The sequence below is a fragment of the Schistocerca gregaria genome, chromosome 2, assembly GCF_023897955.1.
Source record: "Schistocerca gregaria isolate iqSchGreg1 chromosome 2, iqSchGreg1.2, whole genome shotgun sequence".
Taxonomy (NCBI): domain Eukaryota; kingdom Metazoa; phylum Arthropoda; class Insecta; order Orthoptera; family Acrididae; genus Schistocerca; species Schistocerca gregaria.
Genome location: NC_064921.1, coordinates 771799312 through 771825795, shown reverse-complemented (window position 1 = coordinate 771825795; position 26484 = coordinate 771799312). Strand labels below are relative to the sequence as shown.

Here is a 26484-nt window from a genome sequence, read left to right as displayed (position 1 = left end):
GGTAACTTGAATGTTCTGCCATTGAAACCCTTGTGCAGCATCCTGAAGCAAACACATATAGTTTTCTGCAATATCCACTATAATGATGCAAGAAGTGTCAGGGAGTGTTTGCTTGCTTGATTTTTAAGTGGCAATCCTGAGCTTTCAATATGTAATAATGTTGTGTCAGGTTTTGAAGTTTTTGGATGAGATACTCAATAAATTCATCAACTGTCTTCATTAATGTGTCCAATGTATGTCAGAAGCTTGTAAGGATTCTAGCTCCAGTAAAAAAATTTCATACTCTTCACAACACTGAGTACAGTGATACAGCATGCACTCTTCATTTTCCAGATTGCAAACATGTTCCTGTAAAAGTTAAGCATTGATACTTCTGCATATGAAGCATGCCTCATCAGTTTTATATTTTGATGATACACGCACACTCATGCGTTATGCATTCCATGACTGTTTACAGCACTGTAACACATTCCTCTTGACGAAGTTCACAAAATTTAGTAAAACCAATTTTATTGGAAGGAAATTTTCTCTGAAAGCTAAGTATACATCTTTCAGTTTATACAAAATGAGTGCTTTTGTCTTACACACTCTTTCGCCATTTTCTGAAGCAGCAGATAGACAATCTCTTTTATGAGCAGAAATTCGACTTACATCATTGCTGTAGTAGAAAGAGTCTGGAAAGCCATTCCATACCTATTCTGTTTCCCACTTTATAGCTTCTTCTTGACTAAATAGTATCTTCTTTTAGTAATGTGCTTGATTTCTTTACCATACATTCAGTTGAGTTAAAAACTATTTGGATTTTTCTTTACCCATGAAGTTGGTGCTAATTTTCTTGAACACAATTTTTGCTAAACTTCTCCTGAAGTATTTGCATTAAACTATTACAATCTGTGCATTCAGCACCGCCATGTTCTTCAGACATATTTTCTACTGGAACTGTTGTACTTTTGACACTGTTCACTGGAATTTTAATGCCATGTGACAACACTGATCGAAAGTATTCTGGTAGCCTCTCTCGTGTTTTTTTGGTCACCTTAAGTAGTGAGATTTCAATTAATTCACTACTTTCATTAATTTTTTCAAGGGTGTCAATCAGTCTGGTGTATACTCTGAATCTTCAACTTCACATTCTTCCACCCTTGCAAATTATAAAATGTCCTTACAGCACATTATACAAAGGTTAGTACCTGGCGTAAATCAAGGACTTTTATATTTAAAATCAAGCAATGGAAAATCCAGGACGGAATAATGGGAGTATTATTAAAAGGACAGTTGCTGCACCACACAGTGGAGATGCCGAGTCACAGATAGGCACAAGAAAAGCCTGTCAAACAAGTAAGCTTTTGGGCAAAAGGACCTTCACTGGACATAGACAAAACACACACACACTGGCTGACTCTGAGCAAGGTGCACTTGATGGGAGAAGCAAGCTGGGTGGTGGGGTTAGGAGGAGGAAGGATATCAGGGTAGGGGTAGGAAAAGGTAAAGTGCTGCTGTTATATTTACTTGCCATGGCTAAGGAAACAGCTTTACGATTTCTTAACAGTCTTGTTACCTTGCTTCTTAAGAGTGTCCCAGCAAATTTTTTGTCAATCTTCAAATGTTCCCAAACAGAGCCTTCGATGAGAAGAACAATGTCAATATTTTCACAGGTACTTGTTGGCTTCAGTAGTTCACCATCACATTGATTCAGACTTGACATTATCTATTACATTAGTCTCTTTGCTACTGCTACTTTGTTCTGACTCGTCTCACATGACACAAAACTGACAGTCAAGACACTTTAGAAAGGTCTCCGACACCTCACAGCACTATTGCCAGCTTTCAACTATGAAGCATTAATGGTTACTGGTAACAACAGTAGCTGTCACCAGAGCTGTGACAACACTGAGGTGCTGCCACAGAGATGTTTATAAAATTGTATTATGTTACAGGTTGAGGTAGGCCCACGAATTATTGTGTGCAACCCACTCCAACTTACAGGGAGCAACTTCTGCTGCCTCAATAATAGAGATTATTTATTTTCTACATGATTACTTCTAAACTGTGTGTGTATGTTGCACAAAAGGACAGGATGGTTAAACTTTTCTGACACCACTCTAATAGTCAAAGGTGAATCAGGAAGAATGTTAAGGGGACTCCAATGACTATTCTATGTAATCTTTAGCATTTACACTCCTGGAAATGGAAAAAAGAACACATTGACACCGGTGTGTCAGACCCACCATACTTGCTCCGGACACTGCGAGAGGGCTGTACAGGCAATGATCACACGCACGGCACAGCGGACACACCAGGAACCGCGGTGTTGGCCGTCGAATGGCGCTAGCTGCGCAGCATTTGTGCACCGCCGCCGTCAGTGTCAGCCAGTTTGCCGTGGCATACGGAGCTCCATCGCAGTCTTTAACACTGGTAGCATGCCGCGACAGCGTGGACGTGAACCGTATGTGCACTTGACGGACTTTGAGCGAGGGCGTATAGTGGGCATGCGGGAGGCCGGGTGGACGTACCGCCGAATTGCTCAACACGTGGGGCGTGAGGTCTCCACAGTACATCGATGTTGTCGCCAGTGGTCGGCGGAAGGTGCACGTGCCCGTCGACCTGGGACCGGACCGCAGCGAAGCACGGATGCACGCCAAGACCGTAGGATCCTACGCAGTGCCGTAGGGGACCGCACCGCCACTTCCCAGCAAATTAGGGACACTGTTGTTCCTGGGGTATCGGCGAGGACCATTCGCAACCGTCTCCATGAAGCTGGAATACGGTCCCGCACACCGTTAGGCCGTCTTCCGCTCACGCTCCAACATCGTGCAGCCCGCCTCCAGTGGTGTCGCGACAGGCGTGAATGGAGGGACGAATGGAGACGTGTCGTCTTCAGCGATGAGAGTCGCTTCTGCCTTGGTGCCGATGATGGTCGTATGCGTGTTTGGCGCCGTGCAGGTGAGCGCCACAATCAGGACTGCATACGACCGAGGCACACAGGGCCAACACCCGGCATCATGGTGTGGGGAGCGATCTCCCACACCTCTGGTGATCGTCGAGGGGACATTGAATAGTGCACGGTACATCCAAACCGTCATCGAACCCATCGTTCTACCATTCCTAGACCGGCAAGGGAACTTGCTGTTCCAACAGGACAATGCACTTCCGCATGTATCCCGTGCCACCCAACGTGCTCTAGAAGGTATAAGTCAACTACCCTGGCCAGCAAGATCTCCGGATCTGTCCCCCATTGAGCATGTTTGGAACTGAATGAAGCGTCGTCTCACCCGGGGTGCACGTCCAGCACGAACGCTGGTCCAACAGAGGCGCCAGGTGGAAATGGCATGGCAAACCGTTCCACAGGACTACATCCAGCATCTCTACGATCGTTTCCATGGGAGAATAGCGGCCTGCATTGCTGCGAAAGATGGATATACACTGTACTAGTGCCGACATTGTGCATGCTCTGTTGCCTGTGTCTATGTGCCTGTGGTTCTGTCAGTGTGATCATGTGATGTATCTGACCCCAGGAATATGTCAATAAAGTTTCCCCTTCCTGGGACAATGAATTCACGGTGTTCTTATTTCAATTTCCAGGAGTGTATGTTAAGGAACAAATAAAATTTAAATCTGATATAGCAGAAATATCTGTGTAGCATTCTCAGAGTAAGAACAATTACAAAACTGTTACCAAACACTTCTGTTACCAGCTAAAACTTGTGTATTACTTTCGAATAACATACTAGACAGAAGAGGTGTTAAGAGAAGAAGACAGGCACATAGAAAGTATGAAGTCAAAAGACAGGAAAGTCCTCCTCCAGAGAACACACACACCTCACTGAGCTGAATAGAGTTAAAAATGCTCAAGGAATTAATACATAAAGGAAAACAGTTGTTTACTTACATAGTTGTTGTAATGAATATCACCATCTTTCCTTGGATTACCCTCATCATCCAAATGCTCCACTCCACGGCCTAAAATGCACAGAAATGAAAAGATTCAGTAAAGGGCAATGAAATTTACAACACGCAGGAAAATTAGATTTTCTAAGTAAAAAGAGACTAGTATTTCCTGGAGCACAGGAACAAGAATGGAGTACAAAAGGTATACATTCTGAAAAATACTCTCTAGCTATTGTACTTTTAGTATACGACTATAAGAGTAACAGTAGTATTTGTTTTTGTAGCAGGTTTATAGATTCTGTTTTCAGTCAAGCATTCTCTCGTCTCCAACAAGTGATAAAAATATTATGAATTTAATTTCTGTTTTTATATTTCTTGTACTGTTGGTGTGTCAGATTTTAAAATCCTATGTTTTTGGCATTTAATTGTAACAATTCATCTTGACTGTTAAACTTTGCCTTTATTTATCTGGGATCTTTTTTTTCCATGTAATTAGTGACTCTTGTTTCAATAAAATTGAAGTCTTTTAAGTTGCTGTCCTTGAATGATCTAATCTTCACCATTCTGAACATTTCTCCAGTTACAACTGTCCATGACACGTACTGATTTTACATGACATAACTACTTTTGAAAAAAAACCATAGCAGTTTTCATTGGCCAAACCAAGATGGTGAACTAAACTTATTCTGTTGACTGTCTCATGACAGTGTGCAATGTACATTTCGAAGCACAATTTAACTCTTTACAGATACTCTTCATTAGATGCCAAACATCATAGAAATTTGTATTTGTGAGTGGTATATTGTTTTCTTGCATGTGATATTGCAAAGTAGTTCTTCCTCATATTACATTTTTAAATTAATTGTCCATTCATACATTCACACAATTATCTATTCTCATTCTCATAAAATCATGTTCCATAAGGCCTGTCATGAAGTAGTTTTCTGAAATCTGAAACAAGTCAAATTATATATAAATTGGCAGAAGCTGCAGGCTAGGTCTGCAAACCACACAAACAACCAATTGCAACTAGTATTAATCTGCTCATATATTGTGTGTCAGTGCAGTGCTGTGAGCTAAATATCGAACACCTGTGTATAGAAAAATGCATGGAAATAATGTAGAAGCCAAGAAATAGATACTGCAGATGCTTTAAATCAAGATCAATGTGTCTATTCCAAATAAGACTTTACACAGTTTAAAAAAAAGAGGTCCCATATTACTTATTATAAACTTGTTTAATACAAAAATTAGTATTAACTGGGATTTATGTTTACAAGGTTTCTCCATTGGCCTTATACTGCTCTGATAGTTCTGGGAAACAGAAAATCGTATCTTGAGCACACCTTTGAATATACGAGAGTCTCAATAATTGTTCACTAACTTGGCTGTAAAGCCAAATGAGTTCTAATGTGTCAGTCAGCTCAAACAATGGCATCCACACAATCTGTCAAATTGCCAGCAGTGGCTGTGACAAAACATACCGAACATGGTTAATTATGGATGCAACTGTTTCTACAGTTCCTTATGCCTCCATTCTCTTTAACCATTACTCAATAGTTCTCTTGTCAACTGCATAATCGCCATACACGGTACAGAAACGTTTATGGATATTAATCACAGTTCTTCATACACAACCTAGAATTCCATTACATTGGTTTGCTTGTAATGAGTGTCTTACACAGACAACATTTTCATAGTTCGCTGCAGCTCTTCTATCTGTCAGGATTGTTCAAAACTTTGCAAACATGCAGAAAAACATAAAATTTGAAGCACCTAAAAGGATGTTATCTTATATTTATCAACAACTGTAAAAAAATTATTTCTTCAATGACCATCATATTAATTGAAAAACAGATAAACTATGTAAACATAGAATGGATAATGTGTAAACCATTCACAAAAAAAAAAAAAAAAAAAAAAAAAAAAAAAAAAAAAAAAAAAAAAAAAAAAAAAAAAAATCAGCACGCACCACAGGGGAAGAAAAAAAATCAATTGATACAATCATAGCCTAGGTGAAGGCATAAACTTCCCAACAGAATTCCTAAATTTGCTCAATGTTCCCAGTACAGCTACACAAAAAAGCTTCTAAATATCACAGTTACCAGAAAAGAAAAAGGCAAGTCAGTATTCATAGCATGAATTAAGGAGGATTCTTTCGACATTAGAGACTATCCATGTTCAGGTAGACATTCGAGGTTTGATGATGATCGTTTAAACTCATTACTCCGGAATGATCTACATCAGTGTACTCCATTCCACCATCGTGCAACATTCGCATGCAATGGGGCAGGTTCAAAGTTCTGGTGTATGGGTACTGCATGCTGTAAGCCAAAATCTACAAAAATCAGCAGGGGGTCATATGTGCATCTCTGCTTACTCATCATCAATTGGCTCATCAACAACACAAAGCATCCCTTTCACTTATCACTGCTGGTGAAGAGAAATGCTGTTTTTATGATAACATAAGGGACAGCAAGGAATAGTTGAGCCCAAACAAAGGAGCAACTCACTGTACAAAAATCTAAGCACAACAACAAAAAATAATGTTATGCATCTTGTGGAACAGTGGCAGTGTTATGTACCATGAACTGCTCCCCCGAGGTGTAATAATCACTGCTGAAATTTATTGTCAACAGCTGAGACATCTTGCAGACGTAATCCAAGAGGAATTATCAAGATGACTGTATGCAGGTGATGCTACTCCATAATAATGCCTGTCCACATTCTGCAAGACTGGCAAAAAACACAATACAGACGTTGGGTTGGGAAGTCATTCTGCACCCACCTTATTAATCTGATCTTGTGTACTTTTCCACTCTACCAAACAACCTCCTTTCCAGATGAAAATGTACTCTGAACATGGTTCAATAAGTTCTTTACCTCAGAACCATGTGATTTCTACAGTTGCAGAATCGAGAAGTTACCACACCATTGGCAGACTGTTGTAAAATTTGACGAATATATCACACAATGGAAAATCCAGTATGGAATTATGACAATATTATGAAAGGGATACTTGTTACTCACCCTACAGTGGAGATGCTGAGTCGCAGATAGGCACAACAAAAAAAGACTTTCAAACAAAGACAGAGATTGTGGTCATGTGAATGTAATGTGTAAGTTATGACAGCAAGTGTGTGTGTGTGTGTGTGTGTGTGTGTGTGTATTCTGATGAAGGCCTATTTGGCTGAAAGCTTTGCCTGGCATTCCTGTTGTGCCTATCTGCAACTCAGCATATCTGCTAATCTGCTATATGGTGAGCAGGTGAGCAGCAACTACCCTTATCATAATATTGAAAGAGAATATATATTACCGATGACTAAACTCTTATGTGTACCCGTTGTGTTTAATGAACTTATGGAAAATCATTACAAATTTATGTACCAACCCAAAACTGGCTTTTGATCATTGATGACTAAAGTTTCTGTTACATATATCTGCTGTGTTTATTAAACTTACGGAAAATCGCTACGAACATATGCACCAAACAATACATGCTTTTGATTTTGACCATCATCAGTTATTTTGCTGTTCAAATAGCTAATCTCATCTACTTCTTTAAGTGTATAATTTTGCAATCTAATTCTCTTTGCATCAGCTTGTTTAGTTCCATTACATTACATCCCATTCCATTACCTTCGTTGATGTTCATCCTACAACCTCATTTCCAGATACTATCCACTAACATAAACAGATTTTTCATATCCTTTGCCATTGCTGACAAAATTACAATATCTTCGGCAAACCTCTAAGTTCTTATTTCTTCTCACTGCACTTTAATTCCATTTATAAATTGCTACTGAGGTTACTTTACAACTTGCTCAATGTGCAGGCTGGATAATATCTTCCCTTTGAGAGACTTTGATTCTTGTAACTACAGTTGAATGATTTTTTTACCTCCACTTTATCCCTGTTACCTTTAGAAATGCAAAGAGTGTAGATCAAAAACTTTTTTTTTTAAATCCACAAATGCTATAAATGTAGTTTATATTTTCTTTAACCTAAGTCATAGTACCAGAATTGTGTTGCATGTTTCTACTGTCCTAAACTGATTACACATATTGTACACAGAAAGAAAAATACATTCAAGGAAACAATGAAATGAGACAGAATTACTGGCCAATACATACCTTCATGAAGGAAAAACTTTTTTACTAACAATACACACATATTAAAAGGACATAACACTATCCTATCATTTGAACAATTAGTTCCTTTCTTGGCGAGGAAAAAGGGAAAGGTTGGCGAAGATTAAAAAGGATGGGCAGCTCACTCAGATCCCAGGATCAGAGGGAGTGTCATGCAGGACTAGAGCAGACAAATATGAAGCGGGAGGAAACAGGGAGAATATGGGGACAAAGATAGTGTATTGATGAGCACTGGATTAGCTTCAGTCCAGAGAAGATGCCAGAGGAAGAACTAAAGGTGTATTAAGAGAAAGAGGAGTGAATAGTGCAATTAAGAACGGGGAGAAAAAGGAGATTGGAAAAAAAGATCACAGAGGGGAAGGGGTGAATGAAGATGTAAAGTGAAAGCAATAAAGAAAATACTTGAGTGAAACATAATACATAAAAATATAAGGGAAAAAGAGAGGAGAATGTATTAAAAGAGGGAGGATGTGTCAGAGGCCAAGTTTAAGGAAACTAGTATTGGGTGGGAAAATCCACACAACCTGTGTGGCACAGCAGATGCTCAGATTTTGTATGCCCCCCCCCCCCCCCCCCCTCTCTCACCCCACTGTGTGTGTGTGTGTGTGTGTGTGTGTGTGTGTGTGTGTGTGTGTGTGTGTGTGTGTGTGTGTGTGTTATTTCTTCAAACAATACTCACCTTTACCCTTCCATCTTAGCTTCGCCACACTCTGGCTGAAGTCAACATGTATCCTTCGATCGTCAATCAAAACATTGTCCATTTTAAAATAAGCATCCTCACATGATTTCCGGTCTTCAAATTCTACAAATGCATATTGCAGAGAGTCTCCAGTCACTTTATCACGTATTACCTCACAGCTGAAAATGGAAAATACATAAACAAATTACTTCCTAGCAAAAAATATTAAATATTGCATTAAACAGATGGAGTTCCTCCGTTTCCACTTGTTACAGTGTGTGGTGTACAGTTATGAAACCCAATGACAGGCACCATATTTTGAAGTGACTTTTCATATATTAACACTACAATCATGATGCTGCTATAAAAAATAATTTCATCTGTGACTATGATGACTGTCAATATTACTACCGCACACACAAATCATGTGTGTGTAACACATTTGTAAAATATTAATGTAAAAAAAGCAAAGCAAAAACTGAAGAGAAATGCTGCTTTTCAGGTCATCTTTTACAATAGCTGTGTGAACAAACTATGTCATCAGGATTATTTCACCAGTGGAAAAATGCTCCAATCAAAGCATGAAAAGGTGAATGTGGCTCCCATCAAAGCATGAAAAGGTGAATGTGTTCTTCTTTAAAAAACTCTGACAAGGTGGGTGTACTTCACCAAAAATTTTTGCACACGAGCATATTTGTGCTCTTTCATCACTTTGGAGACACATCAATGTGTTCATAAGACCATGCCCACATACAGCTCGGGCCACGATATTCTAACACGAGTCACCTATCGCTTGAAAACTGGACTCATTTCACATGATAACGATGTACATACATCTCGCTACCTGCCACTTGACAGGCACCACCTTCTGTTGTCAATTCCTAGAATTATTTCAAAAGAAACATCAGCTGCTGTTGTGAATGGCTGAGCCAATATGCGATCACACTGATGTTGAATTTTGTGCATTTACTTGTTAGGTGTCACAATTTGCTGTAATTCTGCTACAAACACATCATGTTTGATGAGTGAGCAGGAAATTTTGGAAGCTAAGGAGGAAGAAATTGTTCAATAACTCATCTCGCACTTTTTTTTCTGCCATTATTATTTTAAAATTAGTCAGCTATTAAAGAACTAAACTAAATATGAAAAATAAATCTTGGATCTTGGTTCTTTTTTTAAATATGTATTACTCTTTAAGGTAATCAATCACAAATGAGGCAGTCACGCTTTAAAGAATGGCATAAATGGACAGTCTTCTTGGCCCGAAACTGTCTTTGACGTGTTAATGCAGAACATTCTACATCTTCTTACCCAGCCTCGCTTGGTAGTTGAGTCTTCTTGGCATCTGCTTCTCACTACTGTTGTCTCTCTCTCTCTCTCTCTCTCTCTCTCTCTCTCTCACTGTTTCCTCCTCCTGCCATTGGTTTATAGGACGTCCCACTGCCACAATCACTCACTTACACTGTCTACTTTTGTCTTTCTACCCACTAACAGTATCTACACCATACCAAGGTAGCTCAAAAGTTATGGAGGATCTGACAAGGGTATTTCCCCTATAATCAAGTGTTTAAAATTTCAGTCTAAAATGTGCCTTCCCCTATACCTACATGTTAAAGTTTGCCAGTTTGGGAGGTACCAGAACCCCTGAAGTCTATGCAGGGCCTCCACCCACCTATGTTTTTCATTTCCATTGTCTCCTCGTTCTGTTGCTCAAACTACTACTGTCTCCACCCATCTCTCTTTCTCTTCTATTGCCACTATCTCTCATTAAAGTGAACTTCAATAACTCTTCTCTCTTTGCCTCCCACTGCTATAGTCTTCATCTCTCTTTCACTGTCACTTTCTCTCTCACACCATCACTACCTCCTTTGTCTTTCTCTCCCACTGGCACCTTCTGCTATCTCTTCCACAGTCACTGTCTCTCTGCTGCTCTCTTTCATCACAAAAAAGTGCAAATATGTTTCTTCCAAAACTTTTGGTGAGGAAGGGGGAATGAGGATCAACACAACACGTTTCCCACTGTTCTGCGAGAGTCTCTAAAAGAGGAAAGTATTTGCCTTTTTTGTGGTCTGACAGGGGCATTTTTTTGCTGGTTCCCTTCTTTTTTTGCTACAGTACAGTGTGCTGCTTATATAAGATGAATACTACAGGTCAATTAAGTTTTGTCAGTTTATTTGTATATTTTGACACATTTATATACTTTGATGCATACAAACAACAAATAATTACGTATAATACAAGATTAACACAAAATGGTTTGTTTTGCTTTTTTCTGGATACTTTTGTTCATATTAAAAGAGTAAAAATGTTATTAGGAATATTTTACTGGATTTGCAGTCCTTCCAATTTTCCACAACTTTTTGCAGGAATTTTAAGTGGTTTTCAGGCATGTTTTAAGCCGATTTTTTGCCATTGCAGTACCACTTACGGCATATTTTTATAAATGTGAAGTGCCCACTATACACAGATAGCTCGCCATAAAGTTCTATTGGTGAAAAATGGTGACTAAAACCATATTTTTATGACCTCAGAATCCCTCGATGACCCTAGAACCCTTGCCATGAGTTCACAAAGTCAGATAAAACAACATTTACGCCTCACACCAGATATTAAATGCATATTTTATGTGCATTAAAGTAAATTTGAACCTCTGGATCAAGGTAACTGATAATGACATCCAAAAAAGTTTCTAAGTTGCATAAGAATATTGTCACATAAAAGGAAGTGTAATTAGATGAATGATGAACACTAACTTCACGTAACAAAGGTTTATTCAGTACTTGCACATACAAGAGCATGGAGTGAACTGCCTCCGGCCAGAACACATACAGGTTACATAGACCTACTGAACATTCCAGTATGACGAGTTTTGAACTCACAATCCCCCACGCAACAGTTTAGTATAGTAACCATTACACCATGGTGCTATTCAGCTTTTTCTGCAACACTGCTCCCTCCTTAAGAGAACAGCGTCTTGGTGTTACTTCTTCCTATTCTTCCTACTCTGGGAACGAGTCATCGGTCCTACATACTCCGACTCCTGATGACTGATTCTTGCCCTGGCGGTGATCTTCTATGAACTTCTTTTGCCACTATGCACTTTGTCAGCTTTCCGCTTATTGCCTGTCGCTGGACCTTCAAAGTTATCCTAAACTGCAGGATCCTTATAGGGCTTCATTCGAAGGATATGGACCATATCTCTGATCTTTCGTCTTGGTCAGGATCGAAATCTTCAACTTCATAAGTAACATCAGACAACTGTCTTAAACCTTATAAGGTCCAAAGTAGCGCCTGAGGAGCTATTCAGAGAGACTAACCTTCTGAACAGGAGTGAAGATCCAGACGAGGTCACCAGGCTAATAGACAACAGGGCGGTGGCTTGCGCCATACCTTCGGCACGCATTTTCTTGAGCCTGCAGCGTGTGGAGTTGAGTTAACTGGCGAGCTTCCTCAGCTCTGGTTAACACCTGGCCAATGTAGTCGTCGTCCATGTCATCAGGATGTAACAGAAACACAGTGTCCATCATCATAGTCGCCTCACGCCCATGCACCAGGGAAAATGGCGTAAATCCTGTGGTGTCTTGTTTGGCAATGTTGTAGGCAAATGTCACGAAAGGTAGCACTTCACCACAGTTGCTCTGCTCAACATTGACGAACATTGATAGCATGTCGGCCAAGGTCTTATTAACGCATTCAGTAAGACCGTTAGTTTGCGGATGGTAGGCAGTCGTCATGCGATGAGTAATGTTGCACCGACAGTTTATCTCTGTCACAAGATTTGATTGAAAAACTTTCCCTTGATCCGTAATTAATGACCTTGGGGCACTGTGTTTTAATACACTGTCTTCCATGATGAATTTGGCTACCTTGGATGCTTCGGTTGTTTTCAGGGCTTTTGTAATGGCATAGTGTGTCAGATAATCAGTGCAAACAATAATCCATCTATTGCCACTAGCTGACGTTGGAAATCGTCTGAGTAAGGTCAATCCCAACACACTGGAAAGGCGTTTCGGCTGGTGGAATTGGTATGAGTTGGCCAGGTGGCTTCTGAGCAACTGCCTTTCTCCTCTGGCATTATCGACAGTGCGACACATAGTGACTGACACTCCTAAATAAACCTGGCCAGAAAATTCTCTTGCGGATTCTATCGTATGTCTTAATAAATCCTAAATATCCGGCCTCAAGTGTGCCACGAAATTTATGTAGAACATCTAGGCGCATGTGTTTAGGAATCACTGGTAGCCACCTCTTTCCAAATGGATCAAAGTTTTTCTTGCAAAGTAATCCATTAACCACCTTAAATTGTCCTTTCACATCCTCTGACCGATTTAAGGCAAGCATAATTTGAGATTTCTTGGCATCCTCCTCCTGCTCAGCAGAGGGGTCATGGAGTGCAGCGAGACAGTCACTATCTTCACACAGGGTTTCTTGAGACACAGTCAGTATCTTGGTGTGTTCTTCCACTTTTGTATACTATGGTAATGTCATACTCTTGAAGACATAGTGCCCACCAGCGAGTCGTCCTGTTGGATCCTTAAGACCTGTCAACCAACAAAGTGAATGATGGTCTGTAGGCCTTCCACAGAGATACTGTTGGAATTTGCACATGGCCCAGATCACAGCAAGACATTCTCTTTCTGTAGCTGAATAGTTTCTCTCGGCTTTTGTAAGTTTCCTAGAAGCATAGGCTATAGCCTTCTCTTTTCCACCCGAAATTTGCACCAGAGCAGCACCAATCCCATACCAACTGGCATCTGTGTTTAGTTCTGTAGGTGCTCTCTCATAGTACTGACCAAGTACAGGGTCAGTCATCAGAGCTTTTCGCAAGACATCAAAAGAACCTTGTTGAGCACCACCCCAGATAAATTTAGCATCAGCTTTTAACAACTCTTGGAGTGGCCTGGCTTTGATACAAAAGTGTTTGATAAAACGGCGGTAATAAGAACATAATCCTTCATTTGACGCAAGATGTCCAAGTATTTTGATTTCTTTTGCTTCAAAGAGACACTTTCTTGTGTTAAGTTTCAGTCCGCCTTGTTGGAGACACTTAAGAATGGCCCTAAGTCTTTTTATATGTTGATCAAATGTCTCTGAGAACACTATAAGTCATCTAAATAACAAAGACACATCGTCCACTTCAGATGCCTTAGAAGATTATCCATCATCAGTTCAAAAGTTGCTGGTGCATTACACAAACCAAAAGGCATTACCTTAAACTCATACAGGTCCTCAGGGGTGACGAATGCAGTATTCTCACCATCAGTCTCATCTACTTCAATTTGCCAGTATCCCGCGTACATCTCCACAGTTGAGATAAACTTGGCCCCCTTTAGACAATCTAGTGCATCATCAATTCATGAAAGAGGGTGAACGTCCCTTTTAGTTATCTTATTAGGCTTCCTGTAATCAACACAAAAGCGCTAACTGCCATCCTTCTTCCTGACGAGGACCACTGGTGACAACCATGGGCTCCGTGAAGGATGCACGATGTCATTCTTCATCATTTTCTCTACCTCGTTGCGAATTATTCGACGCTCCGTTGCTGACACACGGAATGCTCTTTGGCTTATTGGTTGATGGCCTCCAGTGCTAATCCGGTGCTTCACTGTTGATTTGTATAATTTGCTCTCCACCTGTGGACTGAAAAATTCAGAGAACTCTTGAGGAATGGTAAGCAGCTTCTTCTGTTGTTCCTTAGTGAGATCTGGAGATAGTCGACTAGGTCTTGTCTCGTAGTGGTAGCACTAATTTCGCCCACAGACTCAGCATGGGAGGTTTCTACGAGGCTCAGCTGTTCTTCAATTAACGGCTCAGTGTTTGCTATGCACATGCATCTTGGAAGGATCTGCTTTCTCGGCGACAGTTAACTATCCACAATTCACCGAATCCATTTTTAAACGAAATGACAGAGGCTGGGATGACCAAGTTATTCTTCAGTGGTATGCTTCTCTTACATTCCACTACATGATCCATGGGTTGATGCATGGCATGACACGTGACAGTTACCTTTCTAGCGCTGACTGCAGGAATGATCACTTCATCCAGCACACACAGTCTCCACACCCTCAGGTGTGCATCTTCCTGTCCACTGTATCTCATCTCATCTAACATAATCTTCGAGCGACCACTATCTATAATTGCCTGAGAGGCTTTCAAAAAGTCCCATCTGAGAATGATGCCACGACTATACTGTCGTAAGATGATGAATTCCAAGGGCTGTGTATGGCCACTTATACCCACATGAATAGTACATCTTCAACAGAGATGTTTTGTTGTCGAGGAATACTGTTTTCTGCAACTGGCGATGGTACTTCTACGAAATGACTGAATATGATGCTCCAGAGTCCACAAGAGCTTGGGTTGGTCTGTCGCCCATCGACGTAGTTTCCTATAATTTTTGTAGTGATTTTTCTCTTCGGCGGCCTCACCTTCAAGGAAAGTCACACCCTTTAGTTTTCCAGGTTGCGGCAGCTAGGTAATTGGCTGGAGCTTCTAAACAGTGATGAAGACGTAGATCAGTGTGTTGGGGAGCATCCTCTCCAGCAGCTAGCTTGCAGCAATGGTGACCTATGCCGTCCTGCACCCACATATTCTTGTTCACCTTTGTCATCCTGGTGTTGGAGTTGGCTAAGATCAGTCTGCTGTCTTATGGTGTGGACGTCATCAAATAACTGCCGCCTTTCTCGACAACAGTGCACCACATGTCCTGGTCATCCGCAGTGGAAACTTACTGGTGGATTATCTTGGGCCCTCCAGATGTCAGTCTTCCTTGGTGCCCAAACAGGTTCCTCATGCAGCATTGTATGAATGAACTCCGCCTGGGTCTCAACTTTTTCACCGTTTTAAAGGGAAATGAAGGACAAGAGATTGGGTTCAATGTCTGTTCCACTTCCTCCCTTATGACCTCTTGAAGTGTCTCGGATTTTTAGTCGCCGTGCAGTCCAAGTGCCTTCTGAACTTCCTCTCTCACTATCTGACGAACACTTGTGAAATTAGTTTCTTCCTCCATCACAGACATCGATATGACGTTTGGAAGCCATTAAAACTTCTTGTGTGTAATTCTTTTTTGATACATTGCCTCAATAAACTGGCACCATTTTATGAAGTCTTCTGGTGTCAAAACCTCCTTCAGGAGTAGTGCTTGATACATGTCCTCAGCAACACCCTTCATGAGATGTGCAACCTTACCTTCCTCCTTCATTCTAGGAGCCACTATTTTACACAGCTCCAAGACTTCTTGAAGACTCGAATGTAAGATGCTGTAATTTCGCCTGGACACTGTGCCCTGCACTTTATCTTCAGCCTCGCACTCCTGTTGTCGTGTGTCGCCGAAATACTTACGCAGTTCCACCTGAAATACTTCCCAGCTTGTGAACTTCTCCTCGTTCTCATACAATTTCTTGGCAGTGCCCTCCATGTACTAAAATACATTAGCCAAACACACGGTGTCGTCCCATTTCTTAATTTGGCTATATGCCGCTCATATTCCTTCAGCCACTTGTTTGGATCTTGGCCATTGTCACCAGAGAAGCCGGAAGGATGTCTCATGTGGTGGCACACAGTTGGTGTCATCGTAACGTCCTCTTCTTCCTCTGTCTCCGATAGATTGCGATCTGTTGAATATGGCTCGAGCTCGGGTTTCTCGCCACATAAACGGTGGCTCTGTCGTGCCCTAATGGGAGCCACTGACTCATCGATAATGTTCGCTATCACAAGTTCAAATACACAGCACCTCCATCAGAATAATGTCACTCAAAGGAAGGTGTAATTAGATGAATGACAAACAATAACTTCACTTACCAAAGGTTTTTCAGTACTTGCACATGCAAGATCAAGGAGCGATCTGCCTCCAGCTAGGACACACACAGTATATATACATCTACAGAACATTCCAGTACAATGATTCTTGACATTAGTGGATACTTCTAGAATGTACTCGGACTGAAAATACAAATTAAAATCGTATAGCCCAGATGAGTTTTGAACTCACAACTCACGACCCTCCATGCAACAGTGTAGTAACCACTACACCACGGAGCTACTCAGCTTCTTCTGTGACAATATCATATTAACACCATATTAAAAATTTCAATGATATGTCATAAACAGAAAATATAGAAGTTGCCATCCCCACAGTTGGTACTTTTCATACCCAAAAAACTGCTCTCCTTTTTTTTTTTTTTTTTTTTTTTTTGGGATGGGGGGGGGGGGGGGGGGGTCCTCAGGAACACCCACGAATAAATGTTGCTTTTATAAACTGTCTAAGGTCCACCCTAGACCACACGTAATGAAAATGAAACCAACTGATTCACTCAATTTTCCTGAGCTGGAGTAAGTATGTAATGTCAAAATTTTGATTCTGTACTGTAGGATAGTGCTCATTCCTGTGACAGGTGTATGCATGGTTGCTACGCCAAGAGCTATCCAAAACGTTTTATCCCTTATCGCTGTTATCAATAGAACCCCATGAAAAATGGCAGTTTTGCACGCACCTTTTTGGAACATACTGATATCATGCATGGACTTGTGATAGCAAACGGTGTATCTGGGACACAAAACTCGAAATATTTACACACAACTTCATGCAGCTATCTCATGATTAAAAAGCTTGTATAGTGGTTATGACTGAATGAAATCTAGAACAACACTGCCTAGGTTTACAATATTGTGAATTTTAACAAAAAATGCAAGGAACAGCAAACTGTGTAGATCAACTAACTGCATGATATTAGTAACTACCTTTTAATTTTTCCAAATCGGCTGAAAATGATTTCAAGGTCATCATCTGTGGTCACAGGATTTAGCTTGCACACAAAAAGTACGTTTTCAGGAGGGGCAACGTCAACATCAGGTATGTCGCCTATGATTTCCAGTATAGTTGCCTGAGCCTTTGCTTCCCTTTCCTTTCTGATTTCCTCGATCTCTATGGCAGAACGACCCTTCGTCTCATCAAGTTCCTCATCTGGTGCAATGCGGCTATTCTGAAAAAGGAGAGAGTCACATTTTTTATTTCAAATTCAGTGAACAGCCTCAACCATTTCATTAGTTTAAAATAAATTAACGTGTAATGGTAAAAAGGAAAATATCAAACACTGAAAAAATGAAAGAGGGATACAATTTTAGGGTGTGCGTAAAATTAAAAGATCCAGTAAACAGCTATGGTAATTATGACTACAGTGAAAAATAAAAATACCGTATAAAATTAGCTCTGAAAGTAATGGCAAGTACAGAAATGTATCTTCTATGTGGTCATGTGAAGTTAATGAAGTCACAATGTATGAACACAAAGTGTGAAGACTGTGCATTAAGGTATTACCATTGTTTTTATTATACTGTTGGAGTTGCAGCTGCAGCTTTATACGGGGCTGGAAGGAAGTACACCACTTCAGTGCTGTGGGCGTCCCTAAACAGAGCTTATTGTTGTCTACTACCAGCCACTCATCCTCCCACCGACCCAAGACTCTTTGAGCTCAACATTGAGATTATAGCATGCAGTGGGATAGCACACTGAAACCTCTGCAGATCAAGACACGTCTCCTTGGCTGCTAGAATTGCCCTTTCATTCCCAGCAATCCTGATGTGCCCTGGTACCCAGCAGAAAGCCACCTCCTTCCTCAGTTGTAGTGGAACAGGGCATCCTAAATGGTATTAACTATTTTATCTGATGGGTACAAACTTTCAATGAGTGAAGGGCACACTTAGAGAATCAGAACAGTCAAGCAATTTAGCATTGGAATAACGTCTCATCAACTCCAGTGCCTGCAAGATCGCAGACAATTATGCATACAGGACAGTAAACGCTTGAGGGAGTCAGACTTGAGGAAACGATCCAGGAAAACAACAGCAACCAGGAGAATCCCCTATCGGACCCATCTGTAAAAACAGCTACATAGTTGTGGTGCTCAGATAACATGTCAGAAAATGTCGCATTAAAAACGGAAGCAGGAGTGCAACCTCTCTTGTACCCCAATAAATCTAAAATCACTGAGTCTCTCCAGTAATCAGGGCAGCAGGCAGTTAAAACCATGGGTCTGGAGCTGTACTGGCTCCACACCGAGGGACTTCAGTACATGTTGCACATGGAACCCAAACAGCATTGTGGCTCATCGACAGTTTGTAAAAAAGGCAGTCCAGAGGCGGATGAGCAACAGTATGGTGTGCAGGTGAAGTCGCAACTGTGAGAAACTTACACACCTGATGCACCGGGAGGAGCTGTCACTGGATGGTAAGTGGTGGTTTCCCGGCTTCAGCACAGACTGGGCATAGGACTGGTCCTATAAGCACCTGTAGCCAACCCGAGCCCCTCATGGTGGACAGCATCAATGAGCTTCAAATAGGAAGGCCTCGCTGATCCATACACTGTGCAGCACCCTTAGTCCAGCCATAAATGGACAAAAGCCCTATAAAACTGGAGGAGACGGCCCTATCCGCTCCCCAAGACCTGCGACTAAGGCACTTTAAGATATTCAGTGCTCTCATAGTTCTGGCTTTCAGATCTCTCAGATGTGGCAACCATGACAATTTGAAGTCAAAAATGAGGCCCAAAATTTCCCTGAATCTCTAAAATTTAGGATGATATCCCTCATATGCAAGGCAGGTAAATTAAAAATATGATGTGAATGACTAAAATGAACACACAAACACCTATCTGCAGAAAACTGAAAACCCGTCTTTGCAGTCCACTCCTCTAACCTCCGCACTGTAAGCTGCAACTGACACCTCGCTGATGTAACACTGGAGAAGGAACAGAAAACAGCAAAACTGTCCACGAATAAGGAGCACTGTACTGGACTCCTTACAGTAGACGTGATACTGCTAATGGCTATGGCAAAGAGAGTAGCACTTGAAACACTGCCCTGAGGGACACCATTCCCCTGCTCAAAATGTTCTGACAATGAGTTACCAACTTGGGTTCTAAAATAGCACACACAGAAAAAGACTGGGTGAAGATGGGGAGGTGGCACGAAAGTTGCATTGATTCAGTTGATCAAGAATACAGTGTCGCCAAGTAGGATCATACACCTTACTGATAACGAAAAATATTCCACTGCAGTGATGTCTGCATAGAAAAACCTGCTGAGTAGCTGCCTTTAGCAGGGCCAGGTTATCGACAGTGGACCAAAATCTTTGGAATTCACACTGAGAGCAGTTAAGGAGTTGCCTGGTCTCTAACAGCCAGATCAGATGATAGTTAACCATTCACTCCAGATTCTTTCCTACACAGCTCACTGAGGCTACACTCCGATAACTACTGAGACATGTGTGGTCCTCTACTGGTTTGAGGAGAGGTATCAAAATTGCCTCTCTCCATGAGTTGGGGAAGTTACCTGTCTGCTATATAAGATTATAACATTCTAGGACTTCTTTCGACATTGCTGGCAAATGTCTAAGCATGCAGTGCCAGATCTGGTCATGACCGGGAATAGAGTCACAAGTCTCAGACAGTGCTGATTCCAGCTCCCACAGGGAGAAAGGGTGGTTGTAAGTTTCGGAATCGTGGAACCAAAGTTCAATTTTCTCCTCTCTGAAGTTCCATGCTGGCGACGAAACGTCGGAGCCTGGCTGGCATTTTTAGTAGTATGTGCAAATTTCTCCACCAGCATCTGAGCGATGTCTCCAGTGGCTGTCCGCAGACAGCCTCATGTCAAATCTGCAGCTATTGGTGAATGACTGCGTTCACCAGAAATCCTCCTGATGGCTTCCCATACCTGTAGAAGACGTGGAATGGTTGATGGAGTGCAGGAATACTTGCTATGATCTTTTCTTGCTCTCCTTAAGCACGCACCAGGCATTTGTTCTCATGACTAAAGGCTCTAAGGTTTTCTGCCGTAGGGCAGCTTTTAAATTGTCGAAGAGCTGCACGCCAGTTCCGAATGGTTGAAAGGCACTCATCTGTCCACCAAAGCACAGGTTGCCTCGGAAGATGACCTGAGGCCTTTGGGATGGGTAAGTCAGTGGTACGATGGATCACTTGTGTGATAAGGTCCACCTATTCCTGGACACTGTTGCAATGTTCGAACACAGATAGCTGGCTGAACAGCGACCAGTTAGCCCTGCTGACCAGCCATGTTGGTGGCTTCTCTTCATGTAGTGCTTCATCAAGTAGGTGAATGCAGAGTGGAAAGTGGTCACTGGAGTGGAGGTCGTCAATGACCTCCCACTGAACAGAGTCTGTGAGGGCTGGAGAAGAGAAAGAGAGGTCAATGGCTGAGAAAGACAAAGTAGCAGTACAGAAGTGAGTGTGAATACATGTGTTTAGGATGCAAAGCTTGTGAGGCAACAAGAGGCTCTCCCAAAAGTCGACCCCGAGAGCAAGTAAAGGTCGAGGTCTCCCAGTATGAAGATAAGATGGGTAAACCATGTTAACTAATAAGGTGGTACTGAACAGAATTGGGCAGAGAAAGTTCAAGGCTTGAATGCAACAAGTACATTGAACAGATGTACATTGCTTTAAAAAATGGAAAATCTGGGATGAAATAATGACCATATGAGAAGGATGGATTGCTAGTCACCACATAGAGGATGTGCTGAATGTGACCAGATAGGCACAATGAGAAAGGACAGCTAGATATTATTACCTATTGGACTAAGTGACTCAGCACCTCCACTATATTGAGAGTATCAACTTTCCTTTACATAATATTGTAACACTCCATCCTAGACTTTCCATTGATTGATGTTGGACCAAGTACTTAATCAGACACAGACAAAACAGAAAGAAGAAACACACACATGGCGACTGTCATCACCTGGCACTAAGGCCTGACTGCAATAGTGTCTTATGTGAATGGTGATCTTTTCTGGGGTGTTTGCACGGGGATACAGAAAAGAAGTGGGGTCGGGAGAGGTAGCAGGATAGGAGTGGGGGAGGTGATACTGCTGCCCGTGGGAGTGTGCAGTGGGGACAGGATGGATGGAGCCTGCTGGGCATAGCATCAGGAGACTATGCTTGAAAGGGGAAGAAGCAGGTTGGAAGGACAGAAGCAGAGAAGGGTAAGGACTATGCAGGTGCACTTACGGGGCGGAAGGCATGTGCAGTGCTGGAGTGGGAGTGCGGGAAGAGAGGGGATAGGCAGTTGGAGGATATGCATTAGTGAAGGCTGAAGTGAGGGTGAGTATAGGAATGAAGGATATGTTACAGGGAAAGTTCTCAGCACCCAGTGTTTGTGGGAAGAATCCAGAAAAACCCAAGATTGTTCCAAACTTTGCAATTCAGAATAGCTGGTGTTGGTAGCAGGAATCATGGATTCTTCCCGCAGACACCATCTATTCTGAATTGTAAAGGCTGTAACTCTTCCTGTGACATAGCGTTCATATCAGTAACCCCTTGGCTTCCAACTTAACTTGTTCCTGTCCTCCACCTGCATGTCTCCTTCCCCGCCAGTGTACCAGCATTGTCCCTTCCTCTTCTCTACTTGTCATCCCCCTCCCCCTGTGCACCACTATGACATTTGGTACAACACTATCAAGTGGGACCACACGAACATAAGAAATACATTACTGTCATGCTATTTTTATGGTTTTTTGATTACTTGTGTATCTTATGACTTGTACATTGTTTTTATTCACTTGATGTTTGGACTAGCAGCTGTACTTATAGCTGTGTGGGTACTTGTATTTGTGACTTCTGCCTGATGATGTGTAGTAATACACAAAATTGCAATTTCAACAAATAAAAAATAAATTATTTGACAGCTGTAAGCAAAAACAACAATCAGTACAACGAAAAACCAACCAAATCACCAAATTTCCCTTTTTTATTCACTTAATGACTAGTTTCATGTGGTGACTCCATTTTCAAACCATCATAAAAGACAGCCAAAATTGTATTTCCGAAAATGTACAAACCATGTCAAAACTGTAAGCACTATAGCTGATTGTTTGCACATTTTGGGAAATAACATATCTGATTATCTGTTACGATGATTTGAAAATGGACACTGGACTGAAACTAGTCACCGAGTGAATAAAAAAAGTGAAATTTGCAATTTTGCTTGGTTTTTTGTTGTACTGATTAACTGAAGTTCGTAACCTACAATTATTCCAGCACACTGGAAATTTGCACATACACTTGTACATGCTGCCAGCCAGGCACGGAATATTTTAGGGAATTGGTTTAAAAAAACTATTTCAAAGCCTCAGTCAAATCTTTACAAGTTATCTCACAGAACAACTTCCACTGTGCCTCTGTGACACAAGTTGCCTGCCTTTCAGAACCGAGGCAGTTCTGTTCAGTTACAGCTGCTGACAAGAGAAGCCTTGAGCCCTCTACTGAAACTGCTAGCGAATTCATGCCATAGGTTTTAGCCAATAGCATGTGTGGACTCTGCAGGATTCTGCAGTGCAGAACACAGTTGCTTCACTCTCTTGTGATCCAGACTTCAAGCAGAAGAGATGTATTTCTTAGAAGGCAGAGTCTCTGGCTCTGCATTCCATGACCAGCCATCAACATGTTAAGATGAACCACCTCCCCTTCCACTGTCCAATTATTGAGTGTTCGACCTCCTAGACTGGCCTAAAAGTGGTAACTTCTGACCCTAGGTGCGCCCCTTGTATATCGTACCTAATTTCCTGTTCTGTCATTTAACAGCTGCTCTGGATGCCCGCTTACAGGTCCCGACCTCTTGACCTCCTGTGCACTGCTGTCGTAAACAGAATCCAACAATCTTTTCCCCCCTTCCCTGCCCACGTATACAATAATGTTTAAAAATTACATGACGGCTATGGACCCCATATAGCAACAAATCTCAGCCTGTATCTATAATGCCATATAATTAAAGCAATCTTTACTATGCCAACTATGTGGGTTTCGAAATCAGTACACTGACATGCTTTCACTCAATGATGTGTTGTTGTTGTTGTTGTTGTTGTGGTCTTCAGTCCTGAGACTGGTTTGATGAAGCTCTCCTTGCCACTCTATCCTGTGCAAGCTGCTTCATCTCCCAGTAACTACTGCAACCTACATCCTTCTGAATCTGCTTAGTCCATTCATCTCTTGGTCTCCCTCTACGATTTTTACCCTCCACACTGCCCTCCAATACTAAATTGGTGATCCCTAGATGCCTTAGAACATGTCCTACCAACCGATCCCTTCTTCTAGTCAAGTTGTGCCACAAACTCCGCTTCTCCTCAATTCTATTTAATACCTCCTCATTAGTTATGTGATCTACCCATCTAATCTTGAGCATTCTTCTGTAGCACCACATTTCGAAAGTTTCTATTCTCTTCTTGTCCAAACTATTTATCGTCCATGTTTCACTTCCATACATGACTACACTCCATACTAATACTTTCATAAAACGACTTACTGACACTTAAATCTATACCTGATGTTAACAAATTTCTCTTCTTCAGAAACGCTTTCCTTGCCATTGCCATTCTACATTTTATATCCTATCTACTTCGAACATCATCAGTTATTTTGCTCCTCAAATAGCAAAACTCCTTTACTACTTTAAGTGTCTCATTTCCTAATCTAATTCCCTCAACACCACCCGACTTAATTAGACTACATTCCATTGTCCTCGGTTTGCTTTTGTTGATGCTCACCTTATATACTCCTCTCAAGACACTGTTCAATTGCTCTTCCAAGTCCTTTGATGTCTCTGACAGAATTAAAATGTCATCGGCGAACCTCAAGTTTTTATTTCTTCTCCATGGATTTTAATAACTACTCTGAATTTTTCTTTTGTTTCCTTCACCGCTTGCTCAATATACAGATCGAGTAACATCGGGGAGAGGCTACAGCCCTGTCTTACTCCCTACCCAACCACTGCTTCCCTTTCATGCCCCTCGATTCTTATAACTGCCATCTGGTTTCTGTACAAATTGTAAATAGCCTTTCGCTCCCTGTATTTTACCCCTGCCACCTTTAGAATTTGAGAGAGAGTATTCCAGTCAACATTGGCAAAAGCTTCCTACAAGTCTACAAATGCTAGGAACGTAGGTTTGCCTTTCCTTAATCTTTCTTCTAAGATAAATCGTAAGGTCAGTGTTGTCTCACGTGTTCCAGTATTTCTACGGAATCCAAACTGATCTTTCCCGAGGTCGGGTTCTAGTAGTTTTTCCATTTCTCTGTAAAGAATTCGTGTTAGTATTTTGCAGCTGTGGCTTATTAAACTGATTGTTCGGTAATTTTCACATCTGTCAACACCTGCTTCCTTCGGGATTGGAATTATTATATTCTTCTTGAAGTCTGAGGGTATTTCGTCTGTCTCATACATCTTGCTCACCAGATGGTACAGTTTAGTCAGGACTGGCTCTCCCAAGGCCGTCAGTAGTTCCAATGGAATGTTGTTTACTCCGGGGGCCTTGTTTCGACTCAGGTCTTTCAGTGGTCTGTCAAACTCTTCACGCAGTATCGTATCTCCCATTTCATCTACATCTACATCCTCTTCCATTTCCATAATATTGTCCTCAAGTACATCGCCCTTATATAGACGCTCTATATACTCCTTCCACCTTTCTGCTTCCCCTTCTTTGCTAAGAACTGGGTTTCCATCTGAGCTCTTGATGTTCATACAAGTGGTTCTCTATATCCAAAGGTCTCTTTAATTTTCCTGTAGGCAGTATCTATCTTACCCCTAGTAAGATAAGCCTCTACATCCTTACATTTGTCCTCTAGCCATCCCTGCTTAGCCATTTTGCACTTTTTGTCTGTCTCGTTTTTGAGACGTTTGTATTTGATTTTGCCTGCTTCATTTATTGCATTTTTATATTTTCTCCTTTCATCAATTAAATTCAATATTTCTTCTGTTACCCAAGAATTTCTACGAGCCCTCGCCTTTTTACCTACTTGATCCTCTGCTGCCTTCACTACTGAATACCTCAAAGCTACCCATTCTTCTTCTACTGTATTTCTTTTCCCCATTCCTGCCAATTGCTCCCTTATGCTCTCCCTGAAACTCTGTATAACCTCTGGTTCTTTCAGTTTATCCAGGTCCCATCTCCTTAAATTCCCACCTTTTTGCAGTTTCTTCAGTTTTAATCTACAGGTCATAACCAATAGATTGTGGTCAGTGTCGACATCTACCCCTGGAAATGTCTTACAATTTAAAACCTGGTTCCTAAATCTCTGTCTTACCATTATATAATCTATCTGATACCTTTTAGTATCTCCAGGTTTCTTCCATGTATACAACCTTCTTTCATGATTCTTAAACCAAGTGTTAGCTATGATTAAGTTGTGCTCTGTGCAAAATTCTACCAGGCGGCTTCCTCTTTCGTTTCTTACTCCAAATCCATGACTAGTTGCTAAATAAGTGTTATGGTGGCTGCAGTGTAACACGTGTTAAGTTCGGCTTGCGAAATTTAGTCGAATTTTAAGGTGTTCTCGCAGGTGGTGTTGTCTAGTACAAGTGGAAATCGTGTAAACAACAGTGTTCTGTGCAGTAGTGCTATTTTTTTCTGTGCTCCGCCAATATCTTCGAGAAAATGGTAAACAGAAGAGTCAACAGCAGCGCGTCCAGCAGCAGGGAAGCAGCCGGTGCGGCGGGCCTGCTCCTGGCAGAAGGTGCGGGCGCGGCTCCCGGTATAGCGGAGCTAGTCCACTCTGAGGTAAACGCTGTGCTTCGCGATAAAAACCATCTCGATCTGATAGCTGGCACCATATCAGATACTGTAACGGCAGCAGTATTGGCCAAAATGCGTGAAATTGTTGAGGCCAATACTGCCGAAATTACAGCACTAAAAAAGTCTGTGTCTGAATACGAGAAAAGGGCACGAGAGTTGGAAGTGTAACTATCTGCCGCCACAGACGAGCTAGAA

The 26484-nt window shown here is 41.5% G+C and overlaps 1 protein-coding gene across 2 annotated transcripts in view; it reads right to left on the bottom strand.

Annotated features, from left to right (window-relative positions):
* The window catches only part of LOC126335002 (zinc finger CCCH domain-containing protein 13-like), a 93443-nt gene that overhangs the window by 11007 nt on the left and 55952 nt on the right, over positions 1-26484 (bottom strand). For both annotated transcript variants that reach the window (XM_049997828.1, XM_049997829.1), the window contains 3 exons: positions 17458-17699; positions 8719-8897; positions 3890-3960 (listed from right to left, as the gene is read on the bottom strand). In XM_049997828.1, the coding sequence (XP_049853785.1) occupies positions 3890-3960; positions 8719-8897; positions 17458-17699 (492 nt within the window). The remainder of the gene's footprint in view (positions 1-3889; positions 3961-8718; positions 8898-17457; positions 17700-26484) is intronic.